We start from the raw sequence: 13576 nt of genomic DNA, 5'->3' as shown, positions 1-13576 counted from the left end.
AACAAAGTAATGGACTAAGTCCATGCACATTTACACCACGCATGAGTGTACAATGGAATAAGTCCATGTGGCATTCAAACCTATGCTCTCATCGATGTGCAGTCTACCGGAAACCAAATTATGTTAGCTGAGGTGTGAGTAGTGTGCTGTTTCAACCCACAAACGAATGCATTGAGCGAATTGTCTTCATTGTCGATGTTTGAGCTGGATCTGCTGCAGATCCCTTCCGTGTCTCCCTGCTAACACATCTAAACGCCAGTCCTTCTCGAAGCTGTGATTTTCCCAGTTACAGCTCGAAAGGTTGAGCGCTCACCTGAGATCTATGGGCATCCAGTATTTAGCAACTATGAATCCTTGTAGTGACGACTCAGCCCTTCTTCAGGGTCAATGCATTGAGTACCATTCAATTATGACATAGCCACAGCTAATACTACAGTGTTTATCAGCCAAAACAATCCACACATGCTGCAGAAACAGAATGGTAGAGTTCAATGCAGAGGAGCCATTCTGAACTACACCCACTTCCTCCATATTCAAAATAAACTGTTCACCAGACCTCAGAAACCGCAGGGCAAACATGAATGCTAAGATTTGCAGAGAAGGAGCTGCATGTCCCAATGGAAGAGACAGGGGGCGGGGTGGGCTGTGCGTCAGTGTGATGGCTCAAATGAATCCATGCTCATAAGCTTGGCTACAGAAGAACACGTTTTGTAGAGGAAGCCCTGGGTCCACCAAACATCCCGTGCAAATATTGAAAAGCAAAATATTAAATGGAGCTGATGGTTGGGTGCGCAGGACGGTCGCTGACCACCACAGCGCCCCAGACCTTTTACATTACATTACATGGCATTTATAATGCACACTATAGACCCGCAGACATGAAGTCGCAGACATAAACGTAACATATAAGTAGAGACTCTGGGACAAGGAGCATCTGAGACAAAATAAGAACATAAATATTAACTACACATGGTCTATATATTCTGAGGCAATACCAGAAGGAACTTATCAGGTGAAGAGTAAAGTTTTCAGATCTTTCTTAAAGTTTACTAGCGATTTGTGGTTGTGCTAATAACCTGGCAATTGGTTCCACAAAATGGGCACTTTAAATGCGAACGCACCATTCTCTGCTTTAGAAGTCCTAGGTCTAAGTTGCTGCAGTAGATTTTGTGACCCAGATCTCAAGATTCTGGAATTGACTTTATCATTAATATGGAGCTGTAGATAGGATGGCATCTTTTGCATTCTGCACTTAAAAGTAATGACTAGAGTCCTAAACGTAATCCTTGATTCAATAGGCAGCCAATGAAGGGAGCGCCTGGCCTCTGATATGTGATTGTGCCCAGAGATCCCTAAAACAACCCTCACCGCCCAGTTCTACACAACCTGCAACCTTTTTAAATCCAGCATGCAGGTACCCACTAGTAAACTACAGCAATAATCCATCTTTGCTCCGATGATTGCTCTTGCGATGGTTTCTGTGCTTTTTTGTGAAATAAGCAGTCTCAAATGTGACAATAACTTGACATAATAGACAGCTGAAGACACAACCAATGTGACATGAGCTCTCATATTAAGAGTCTAATCAAGAGTGACTCCCAGCATATTCATTTTTGGGAGTGGAGTTATTTTATCATCACCTATCTTAAAAGAGCTGTATGACTGTTTTAAGCAATGCAAGGCGTGTGAGCTGCCTACATTCAGTAACTCTATCTTGCTCCTATTAAGGGCAAGATGGTTGTCCAACATCCATTTCTCAATAAGACTACAAATTCTATTAACTTCAAGCTCACCCTGATCATGGAATCCCGTCAAAGGAACTAGGCACTGGGTGTCATCTGCATAGTTTGAGAATACCACACCCTCCTCCTCTAACATAAAGAAGAATGGAGCCATTAATAAATTGTATATACATGGAGAAGTACTAGCCCCTTGTGGGACACCATAATGGAATGGCACTTGGAGAAGCTTCAGCTATATCCGAGCAGACTCTACTGTGTCTGTGTTCGAGCAAGGAAGCAATCCACGAAGCTGCAGAGTCTGAAAAATTGGCAACTCGCTTCAACCTAGTGTTGAGTATGAAGTGTTCAATTAAGTCAAAGGCCATCTAATGAAATAATCAGAGATAGCCCGCTCTTATCCATCTGGGTTAATAGTTGGCATCAACTGACTATGACCCAATCTCAGGCCCTGGAAGGAAAATGTTCTCTCTGCCCTTTATATGGGGCTAAAAGGAGTAAGTGAACCCTCAGCCAAACTAACAATTTGGGGAAAATCAATGTTTGATTTCAAAATTAATAATTAGAGAGACAAGCTACATGTAAATGTCAATGCTTTTTTGTGTGGAAGAATAGCGAGGAGTCAGCTCATTGCATGTTTCGGGTAATAATGTGTGGTCTCATTTCAGGATTGCCTGGCTTAGATTGTTCACTTCAAATTGATGGATACTAGTACATAACATAGTCTAATTTGCACACTGGGCATGTTCAAATGAACCAGCAGCACATGAGCTAATTGCACCCTGGCTAATTGCACTTGGGGTAATTGCACACTGACTTCTTAAAAACGGGCTAATAGACCATGATGTAATTTCACATGGGCGAAAAGCCCAGGAGCTAATGGCACGTGGCCAACTTACAGATCTTTTCTTTTTAATTTGTTGCACATCTCTGAAGGAGTCGGATGCATGTTTTCCAATGATATACAATACGACCTTAGACATGTACTCACACACCAGTTAAAATAATTCCTAAAGATTCAATGGGCTACCTGCACGAGGTGACCAGTGGTTTCCCAATTGAAACCTTTCCCCATATCATTCATAGTTTTGGGAATTGACTTGCTAAATCCATAAAGGAATGATCACCAAATAAACATGTCCACATTTCAACTCAATGTAGTGTTTGTCTAATTGTATCCAGCCCCACTCTAACAGAACTTGTTAAATCACATATGTCAAACTATTAGGACAATAGACATTTTGCTGGTCTTTCGAAAAACAAAGATCAAAAACATCTTGTTCAAGGGAACAGTAAATTGCCTGTACAACTATTTTAAACTGTGTGTATTGAATGTTCCAGGACAAAGGGAAACAAGAAAAAAGATGCAATTGCATAGAGGCACATCCATGGTCCTGATTTGAATATTTGAAGGGTATGCATGCGATGCAATCTTTCTTTTCTTTTATTCTGCACCACAGATGCCTCACTTACATTTCAATGGGCATGGAACTAAAAGAGAGACTCTGGGTCATTCTTTATTAGGCTCGCACACACTACACAACAGCCAATTATCATTCGGTGCTCTATCCATATACTTACAGCTGTGGCAGGTGCTCCCTGTGTAACCGGTTCCAGTGCAATCACAGAAAAAGGTGTTCCAGGACTGAGAGCATTCCGCGCCATGTTCACAATAGTCTGGCAAGCACCTGTTAGAGAAATAAAATGTCTGCTGTAGTTAATGCCCTTTGGAGTCTAGTGTTCGAAGAAGTACTTGTGCAGCCTTTATATTGTCAAGATTAACGGTAGAGGGTTCGACAAAGAAGTACCCATCCGCTAAAATATCCACCTAACAATATAACTAAGGACACAGGCCAGCTGCGTGTACACTCCCACAGAGCGTACCCTGACAAGGTTCAGAATGAATATAATGCTAGTAAATAAAATCACAGATTAATAGTAATACACATATAATGTATATTTTTTGCACAAGTGAATTTAATCAAATTCTGTACAGTCTTTTAATATTTGCACCAGTGTATTTAATCAAATTCTGTACAGCCGACACGTGTTTCGACCAAACTGGTCGTTCGTATGGCACGTTGTCTTGAAACGGCAGTACGAGTAACACAAGGAGATGTCGTCACGTGAGGTAAAGTTGCATGGCAAAATATTAGCAAATAAGCGGCCACAGTTTCAAAATTGCTTCAGATTGGAAAGTCACATCTAATGGTGTAGTATATGTGGATTAATCAAGTACAGCGATTGAAATGAATAATAATAAGGCGGTCAGGGGGTCCTGCCTCCAAATGGCGTGTTCTCTTTCTATACACAGTAATTGGGCTGATTCGCATGGGCAAGGTGCCCGTGGGAATCAGCCCAATTACTGTACTAGATTCATCCATATAGACGACACCATTAGATGTGACTTTCCAATCTGAAGCAATTTTGAACTGTGACTCCTATTAAAACAAGCTTCAGATGTGGCAGAAGCTCACAAAGTGAAAAGCTTAAGATAAGCACAAGGTCAGCTTTAACAGAGTTCTGGACATTTATCAAAAAGAAATGAATTGCTGCTTGTTTGGAGAAAATCTATTTACCACAAGGGAATATTTCATTAGAAATCATTAGGTCATGTATCACGTGGAAAACAACTGCAGATGTGTATAAATGCCTCCTCTTCATCTTTGAAATACAGGTTTAAAATGTCATGTGGATATGGTGCATTCATTGCACATCTTGTTTTGTATTTTGCATATTTTTTACTTCTGATAACGAAGCCAAAAGAAAGGTGAATTAGTCTCAGTGTACCTATTCAGTGTTCAGGTTTCTTGGGTTGGCATGCAGATGAATGCAGCGTGGATGGTAAACTCATTTTACTGCAGGCGGTAATTCACATGTGGCAAAATATCAAACCAACTTGTCATGGTGAAGTGAGTTTTTCTCTGGGGCTATGTGTGAATGATAGTATTTTATGTACATGGTAAATGTATTCTGAGATACCGCCAAAAATGCATAATGTGGTATTGTAAATAACATACCACAAGGGCATGAAGTTATGTTCTAGAGTGTACTAGATCCAGAATTAACTTACCATTAGGGACCCCAGTATAAAAAACAATCACCAGGCAGTTCACTGTATTTAGGCTCACTACTACACAACGTATCCCAACCAGTATACCATAGAAATACCACAAAAAAAACACAAAACCTTACCTCAAAGAACTATGTCTAATAGGGTTATTGCCCCAGGTCTTTTTGTTATAGCCCCGGAAAGAAGCTCAGGGGCTACAACCACATGGCTGCCTAGCCCTGAGTCCTAACTGTCCCGACATTAGGGTAGCCCCAGATCTTTTTCAGATCTAGCAACACCCCTGCCCTTAAGCTAAAGCAGAGTTGCCATTGGTGGCATGATGATCTACTCTCAATTGAGTTATTTAAATGCCCTGAAGGGGGAATTTGCAAATGAACAAAATACTAAAGCTACAAACAATGGAGTATGTTGTGGGCTGCCTGGCAGAAGCAAAAATATGGTGCCTGCTTAACAGCCAGACCAAATCAGCATCAGCTCCTGTTGAAGTGAAAATATATATTTTAAAGGGTTAGCCAAATCTAATGAAGTCTTGTCCAGTTATGGCCCCCATAGCTCACAAAGATATCTAAGTGATATGTACCCCAAATGGCCTCGAGATCCAACGATGGATCAGTTAATGTCATCCCTAAAGCGGAAGTTACAAATAAAATATATTTACAGTTTAGTGGGATAAAATATGGAGAAAGCTCAATCAAGCTTTCTGACATATCTTCCCTGACTAATTCACCCAAAAAAGACCCATTATAAGGTATTTTAATCCACATCCATTCCACCCTTTCTGTTCCCCCAGCGAGGCTACCCTCTGCCTCCTCTTCTCCTTCCATCATCTCTGACTGTCTTTCTGCTATCCAGGAATGGTGTGCCGCCAACGACCTCTGCCTTAATGCCAGTAAGACTGAGATTCTACTCATCGGCACACCCACTCCCTCCTTCCCTGCAGCTCTCTGTCCGGCTTCTCTGGGCCCTCTATCTGTTCCTACCTGCAAGGCTAAAAACCTTGGGGTCATCTTCGACTCCACACTCTCCTTCTCTCCTCACATATCCGACATCTCTAAGAAGTCACACTACCAGCTACACCTCCTCAAAGGTATCCTTCCTTTCCTCTCCTTCCCCCAGAAGCTCACTATCTCTAGAGCCCTGGTTCTCTCGAAGCTGAACTACTGTAACAGCCTCTATCTAAATCTGCCCGCCTCTACTCTCCGCCCTTTGCAACTCATCCAGAACAGGACTGGGAGACTTGTCCTTGGCCTCAAGCCCAGGGACCGTATCTCTCCAGGACTGAAATCACTGCACTGGCTCCCAGTGACTGTTAGGATCAAGTTCAAAACCCTCTGCATTGTCCACAAGGCCGTTGTGGGTCTTGGGCCAAAATACCTTCAACTCTCTCTTCCTAAATATCATCCTTCTCGAGCTCTTCGCTGATCTGCCTCCAACTCCCTCAGGATCAGACGCTTCTCCAAACAACGAGTTGGGGGCAGATCTCTCTCCTCTGCAGGGGCCTCCCTCTGGAACTGCCTTCCTGCCTCCCTGAAACTTGAGGCGAATCATCTCCGGTTCCAGAAGCACCTCAAAACCTTCCTCTTTGCCTCTGCTTTCTCTCCCCCTCTCCCCTGCTAATACTACTGAAACTGCATTGAATCTGCAACTGGGCCAGTCACCGTTCTCGGTCCTTGGCCCAGCCACTCTCCCCTGCACTGCCTCCCTGGCAACCCCTGCACTACGGGACTGTGTCTGTATCCCTACAGCCCCCCTTCCCAGCACTTGTCTGCACTTACCTCGCACTTGCCACTAGCTGACCCTTGTTATTTATCCTGTATGCTGTATGCGAATAACCCTGAATTGCACTTTCCCCTCTCCCTTTCCCCCTTGCACTTTTCACTTCCCCTCTAACCTTTGCACTTGCGCAATCTGAATGACCCCTGGCCTAGTAGGATCGTTGTCTGTCTCCCCTTGTTCCCCCCTGGCTCGTCACGCCTTGAAACACTTGTGTATAGGCACGTTACAAATGCCATTTCATATCATATCATATCATGAAAACCAGAGCCTAGAGAAAATGTATATTGCATAGGCACTTTCAAAATGTACTCACTTTCCTATACATGATAGAATATGCATCATTGTATCAAAACACTTTTGAAACCTGGAGCAAAGACCAACATAGCTGCAACTCATCAAACTCTTTGGTACTTACTTTATTGTAGGCTGATGCTTGAGGACTTTGCTCAGATCTGTACATGAAACCCCCTTCAGCGTGTTCACTCGGTATTTGTGTGTGTTGCAGGCTAAATTTACAATAACATGCATATAATACACAACTTTACCTTACAGGGATACAGGAATGCAGAGCAATCCTGTGGGATACCACCAAACGGGAATACCGTTCACAGCACTTGGTCTGCCGGGATTAACTGCAGATTAAAAGTACAGGTAAAGGATGGAAATCCCCATTCAAGGGGGGATTTGCCATTATTTTGCTGGTGAGGTGGTGAGATTACCTCCAGCAATTGGCTGAAGGTAATGTCGGCCACCCCACCAGCATGCTTGTAGTTTTCTGGTGCGGAAACCTGCCAGTAAATGGAATTACGAGCAGGTTATTTCCACACCAGAAAATGTAGAATGAATCTCAGAGACTTGGCTGTCACTGCCTCAGTCAAGAGGGCATCTGCTACATTTGAACTGATGCAGCCGGGCTCATGTACACACAATGCTTTTGGCATAGAGTTTATGAAAGGGGAATCTAATCAGCAGATTTCCCTTTCAGAGATGGAATTACCAGCATCATTGTATAAATTAATAATAATCAAGAACACCAGGGCTCCTACACTCTTGCCAAATCACAATTCATCCCAGTTAGTGCAGACAGACAGAGCTCTGTAGAGTTGAGTGGAGGTTCCATCATCTTGTTTTTCTCTTCCTCTGCTTCTCCTTCTAGTCCCCTCCACTTACTCTAGCACAGATGTGAAAATTCCACTTCTATCAAGAACAGGGATTGGACCCCCAATGAAGGCTAGATTTAGTCTAATCACCTGTGCACTAGTACCTTTAAAACAAGGGTTCTCACACCAATACTGTGAATCATATTTTGGACTCTAACCCATAAACAAGAATTTGATTGGACTCAGCTGGGAAAGCAGTCGTTCCCAGAGTACTCCAGTTGTGAGGTGAAGGGATGTGTTCAGAGGCAGAGACAGACTCTGTCCCTTAACCATTCCCAATGGGAGTGAATATTCTACTGGTGCAAGTCCTTCCTCTCTGCCAGCCAGAGTGCTACCCAGGACCTCAACATGATGAAGGTCCCCTGTAATTGTGTGCCATCACAAGAAAAGGTCTCATCTTGTCCCTGGGTCCATGAATTGGAATTGAGAGCCAGGACAGCAGGGATACTAATGTTTTTGCCATTTAACTCCTTGAAGCCATTTTCAAAAAACATTCAACACATTGCAACCACCAGGACCCTCTGGTGCTGCCTACTGCACTCTCCCAGACCTCACATTTCCAGGACTTCTTCTCCAATGCTGCTGGACCACCAATAACCACAAAAAAGTACTATTGACTGCTAACCCCCCGCCACCCGATCCATGTTGGGTTCTAGAGACTGGTTAGGTCACTTTTATCCCATTTGCACCCAAGAACATATCATTCTAAAGAACATTTTATGTACTGCTTTCCTTGTGTCCATTACTCAAAGTGCTTGCATCTTGCTATTGTTGCTTATTTTGTGTTAGTTCCTCAGTGGTGGCTTTTGTGTAGTGTAAATGTACATGGGCCCTCATTACAACACTGGTGGTAACCCATGGCGCTATTAGAACCATGGTTGCTGCCGGTGTTGTAACGAGTCCGCCAATGTTCAATGGGGAATTACCACCCTATTCCAAGGTTGGCGGGGCGGTAATTCCCCATTGAACATTGGCCCTTCCCCATTCCCATTTTTGCCCCATAGGGCTCAATGGGACTGGGGAAGGTGGCAAATTGCGGTACCGTAATTACCTCGAAGGTCCCTTTGCGGGTCCCTACTTTAACGGCTGGTCCAGACCAGCCATTCAGGTCAGGTCCCGCAAAGGGACCTCGTAATTAGGCGCTAAGGGGTTAACGGCGCTGCAACCTTTTACGGCACTGTTAACCCCTTAGCGTCAGGGTCATAATGACCCCCATGGTGTGTTTAATTAAAGAACATTTGTTTATTTTTTACTGTTATATTTCACTTTGTGGATTGCTACTGAACCACATTGACACCCCTCTTGAGACTATAGACTTCCCTCGGCCCACGTTACCAGAAAAGGCAAAGGAGGTTTACTTCTTAACTGTGCCTGTTTTACCTTTACAATTGTGCTGACTCTTGGTTTGTAGAAGTGTGTGGGCTGAGTGGGTGATTTGGCCTCTGCTCATTGTTGTTCTCTTTCAGAGCAGAAGTCAGTTTGTCGCACACACATTATTACAGGTATAGATGAATGGGACTTCTATCTTTCTTTAGACAAACATGCTTTAAAACATGTAAGCAGGCTGTGGAAATCTAATGATGAGAGCAAGATGGACAAAGTGGCTTTCTATTGCACTGCAGCTTGGAATGAAAGAAGAAGGTCCCTTACACTGTAAGCTTTTGGACCATGCTGAGGCAGAGGTAGAGAGAGCTGAGGAAAATATAAGTTGTATTGCTTATGGCTTAGTATGCAAGTATCATAGATTATGGAGTGTGGTCTATGCATTGTAATTGTAGTGTATATTCTTGTGATTTTGTACTGTGTTATTTTATAATGTTTTCTGCTGCAAAATACAGTAAAGATTATGATGTTGATAATGATGATGATGAAAGTGAGACAGAAATAGAGAGGCAAACAGGTACCAGTGGAAGGGGACAAGAAGAAACAATGGATGGGAGGATACAGCGGTGGCACAGAGAGAGTGAGTCTGACTGTTAATGATTGAAAGACTGTGCCCAACACATTTGGACTAGGACAAAGTAGAAGGACTATTACAAAGGAGAAGGACTGTGTCAAGGAAGGACTATGGAGATGGAGAAGGAGAAAGACTGTGGTGTAGGAGGGTTTTAATCAAGAAGAAGGACTATGATGAAGGAATGTGATGAATGGGAAGGACCTTATCACAGGGGAAAGACTGACATGAAAAAGAGACTATGATAAATAGGATGCAACATCATTGAAACCCGTGGTGAAGAAGGGCTGAGATGAAAGACTTTTTACGTCTCATATTAAAGAATGTGACACTGATGAGTTGCATTTGTATTACATTAACTTATGGAGACTTATTGCACTTCCTTCTATTGTCCAAAATGTTCAGTGGACATGTTCTGGAAGCTTATCCAGGATACAGCTTCAACACATGCCAACACTGTTTGATTGTATTGTATTTGCGGAGGAAAGTGCTCAATATAACTATTTACATAATAAAAAAGAAATGGATTTTGATAAAGTAGAACAACTGGCATACATGAGAATAACTGTTATGAAAGAAGACTGTGGCAAAGGAGAAGCATTGTGATGAAGGACTGGAGGTATTACCCAAATTGACCTTTTCAAATGGACCTTTTGTCCTAATTGATCTAATAATAGTGCTCCAAATTGACCTTCTCACAATTGACCTTACCTTTATTTGTGTTCTTTTATATATGTGTGGGGTGGGTTTGGGAGAAGAAATAATATAAGGGGATTGGATGGGAGGTTTGGTGGGTTTTGGATTGTGTGGGTGGTTGCAGGGGGGTTTCCCATGCATATATGTCCTAATTGACCAATTGACCTTTTAAATTAGATCAATTCTCCCGCGATCAATTCTCCTGCGATCAATTGTCATTAGGTCAATTCGTATACATCCGGACTGAAGAAGGATAATAATTGGGATGGAGAGCTTTGATGAAGGATACAATCTATGTTCATGAAGGACTGTAAGGAAGGAGAAAACTGTGATGGAAAGGCACTAGGATGAAGGAATCTGATGAAGGACTATGATGCAATAGAATGAATTTGACAGACGAGAAGGACTTTGACAAAAGGACATGATTGCTTCTATAATGACCAAATGGCCCAGTATTAAGATCTAGACTGCACCACAGTTGAAAGACTTAACTCTTCTTTGCCCTATTTTAAAGATACTTAGAAGGAAGTTGCTCCTACCTATTTCTACATTGTATAGCATTAGTACATTAGTCAAAGCCAAGCCATTGGTGTTCTCCCTTCCCTGTGAGAAAGTGGCCAATTCTTCATTGATTTCAAGCGTGCATAAATAAGAGAACGACATGACATTCAGTCACTTACTGTGTGGTTAACACTCTATCACACCACGGTTTTCTCTTTTATTTGGAAACACCTCACATTTCACATCTTTATCACCTAGACCATAAAGAGATACTGTAATAATCCAGTTCCACCTCTCTCGCCTATTGCTTGTACTGACTCACCTAACATGTGTTTTTCACATTATTTATCAGACTCCTTGAGTACTTTAATTCCTTGGCACAGACTATCCAGCATCCTTCTTTCTTCTTTCTTTATTAGCTCACAGCAACGGCTGGCTTTTAGAGCATTATCAGGCTCCTCTAATGCCACCAAACACAAGTATTCCAGTTGTGGATTGTTTTTACCCATGCATCCGAGCCCTACCACAAAACCTGTGCATTACTGGCATTGAAAACATCATGATGGCCAGAGCGTCCCAGAAAATGCCCAGGGAAATGCATGAAGAATAGGCTGCCACCCATTTTTGCCGATGTTATGGGCACAGAAGGGCACTGCCTAAAACCACCATTGGACTACCCACACAGTAGCCTGAAACCATTGGGAATGGCAATGTTGATTGCCAAAAGCAACCTAGAATTGTGGGGAATTCATTTTCTTAAATCCCAAAAATGGGTGCATTACCAGTACTCACCACTATCAGAAAGCCGGCGTTTTAAAACCACCAGACTTTTTTTTTGTGTAAAACTGAATAAATGAACCCAAAGCAGGCAAAATAAAGACTTATTGAGAGGTGGATACAATCTAAAGTTATATTCTGAAGTGACTTGAATGTTCATAACAAGACTGGCTGAGCTGTGGATTTCAGCAGTTTAAGTACATTTTGACTGAAAGACACTAAAAATCTAAATGTTTAAAAGAAATGAGTGACCTACTTTGAGTGTCACATAGGTTGCAATTGTTTAAATGTCATAGTTTGAAACTTAGAATCAGCATTCTAGCTGCATATGTAAAAATTGTTAGTTTTATTTGAATGCAGAAAACTGGGTAACTAAAAGTGACATTAGCTGGGGCCTGGCTTAAGGAACTGGATTCTGCTTGACAACTTCCCCCCAATTGGAGTGAAACTGGATCCACAGCAGTTCCCAGGCCTAGCTGCCTTTTGCTGTTCCCACCAAAAGGGATATGACACTTCTCTGATTGAATTACCTGGGCTCTGCAGGAAATTGAACAAAGCCCTGTCCTGACTCAGGCACATGTTTTATTGGTGGGAGTCGTAAATGTGGCTTCCTCCTGGAAGGAAAGGGGAGGAGCACTGCCTGTGAGAGCAAGCTGGCTTGGCAGAACTGGAAAAACCAGAAATTCAACCTTGTGCTGGGGGGAAACCACACCCCTTTGGGGCCAGAACATACATCTAAAAGGATGGATCATTCATAGAGCGGACTTGTGAACATTTTATAAGTGATATCATTATTCTTGTGATTTTTCTGTGCACATTTGAAGACGTGTTAGGACCCGGTGGTATGTTCGGGGGGGGTTTTAGCGGAAAAGAGGATATTACTCTAAATGTATGTATGTTAAAAATCTGACACTCCACCACCTAATGCCCACATGCTTTCGCGAACATTTGTGTAAATGCGGCGACAAATCCAATATTGGTAACCCGACCAAAAAGTGAAATATGTGCCATTTTTTAACCCAAGCCCCCAGGAAGAGCAGAGTTTGAACAGGGGATACCTCATGTGATATGTGATGGGTGCATGTAATTTTAAACAAATGTGTACCTGTGCAAATATGCATTTGGGTCAAAATATAGATTGTGTGTAATTTGACAGGGGAGTGTCCTCTCTGCAAGCCATTAAATGTCATCGCTCTGACACTCCACTTCTTTTCCCCAATCAAGAGAGAAAGGAAAGCTTGACCAATGGGCAGTGGAGAGGGGTAGGGTCTAGAAAGCTAGCCTCTCCACCCACTTTCAAAACACATAAAAGCCAACAGTCAAGACAGATAGGGACCTTCAATTCCATTTGCTGCAACGCGCTCTGCCGGACCACACAACATCCAGAAGATACTAGATTCAACACTTAGACTTTAAAACTCCAAAGAACTTGATTCAGAACTCAAAGCAAGGGCCTAAACCCACAAACTGAGAACTCTTCTCAGTGGGCCTCAGCATCCAGCAAACCTAACAGCAGTAGCAGCATCCAGGAGCCGTGCAGATCAGCGCTGGGTCCAGAGAAAGCTGTGCAGAAAGATCCAGAAGCAGTGCTGTACCCAGAGAAAGCAGAGCAGTATCCAGAACCAGAGGCAGAGCAGAGCTGACCCAGACTGCTGTTAGCAGAACCAGAGAGCTGACCCAGATCACTGTGAAGTGCCGAGACCAAAACCGGAGTCCAGTCCAAAACCTGACCAGATCCGTGGCGTGGCCTATTTCTAAATATATTGTGAGTACCTAGCAGAACTGTGCAGAACCAATCTCTTAGTTAAAATAATCTAATCCAAGCTATTTTAATCTAAGTAGAACTGCCTCCTAACTGTCACCTGTCATTTGCAAAGCTGTCACCTGTCATTTTCTAGTT

At 42.8% G+C, this 13576-nt stretch overlaps 1 protein-coding gene across 1 annotated transcript in view; it reads right to left on the bottom strand.

The window, feature by feature from the left end:
* Window positions 1-13576, bottom strand: part of LOC138489132 (contactin-associated protein-like 5) — a 1196734-nt gene that overhangs the window by 346986 nt on the left and 836172 nt on the right. Inside the window, exon 11 of the mRNA XM_069616767.1 lies at window positions 3321-3427. Coding sequence (XP_069472868.1) covers window positions 3321-3427 — 107 coding nt within the window. The remainder of the gene's footprint in view (window positions 1-3320; window positions 3428-13576) is intronic.

This window comes from Ambystoma mexicanum, chromosome 9, assembly GCF_040938575.1.
Source record: "Ambystoma mexicanum isolate Mex_15411 chromosome 9, UKY_AmexF1_1, whole genome shotgun sequence".
Taxonomy (NCBI): Eukaryota; Metazoa; Chordata; class Amphibia; order Caudata; family Ambystomatidae; genus Ambystoma; species Ambystoma mexicanum.
The sequence above is the reverse complement of the archived record's forward strand: the minus strand, read 5'-3'. Positions and strand labels throughout refer to the sequence as shown.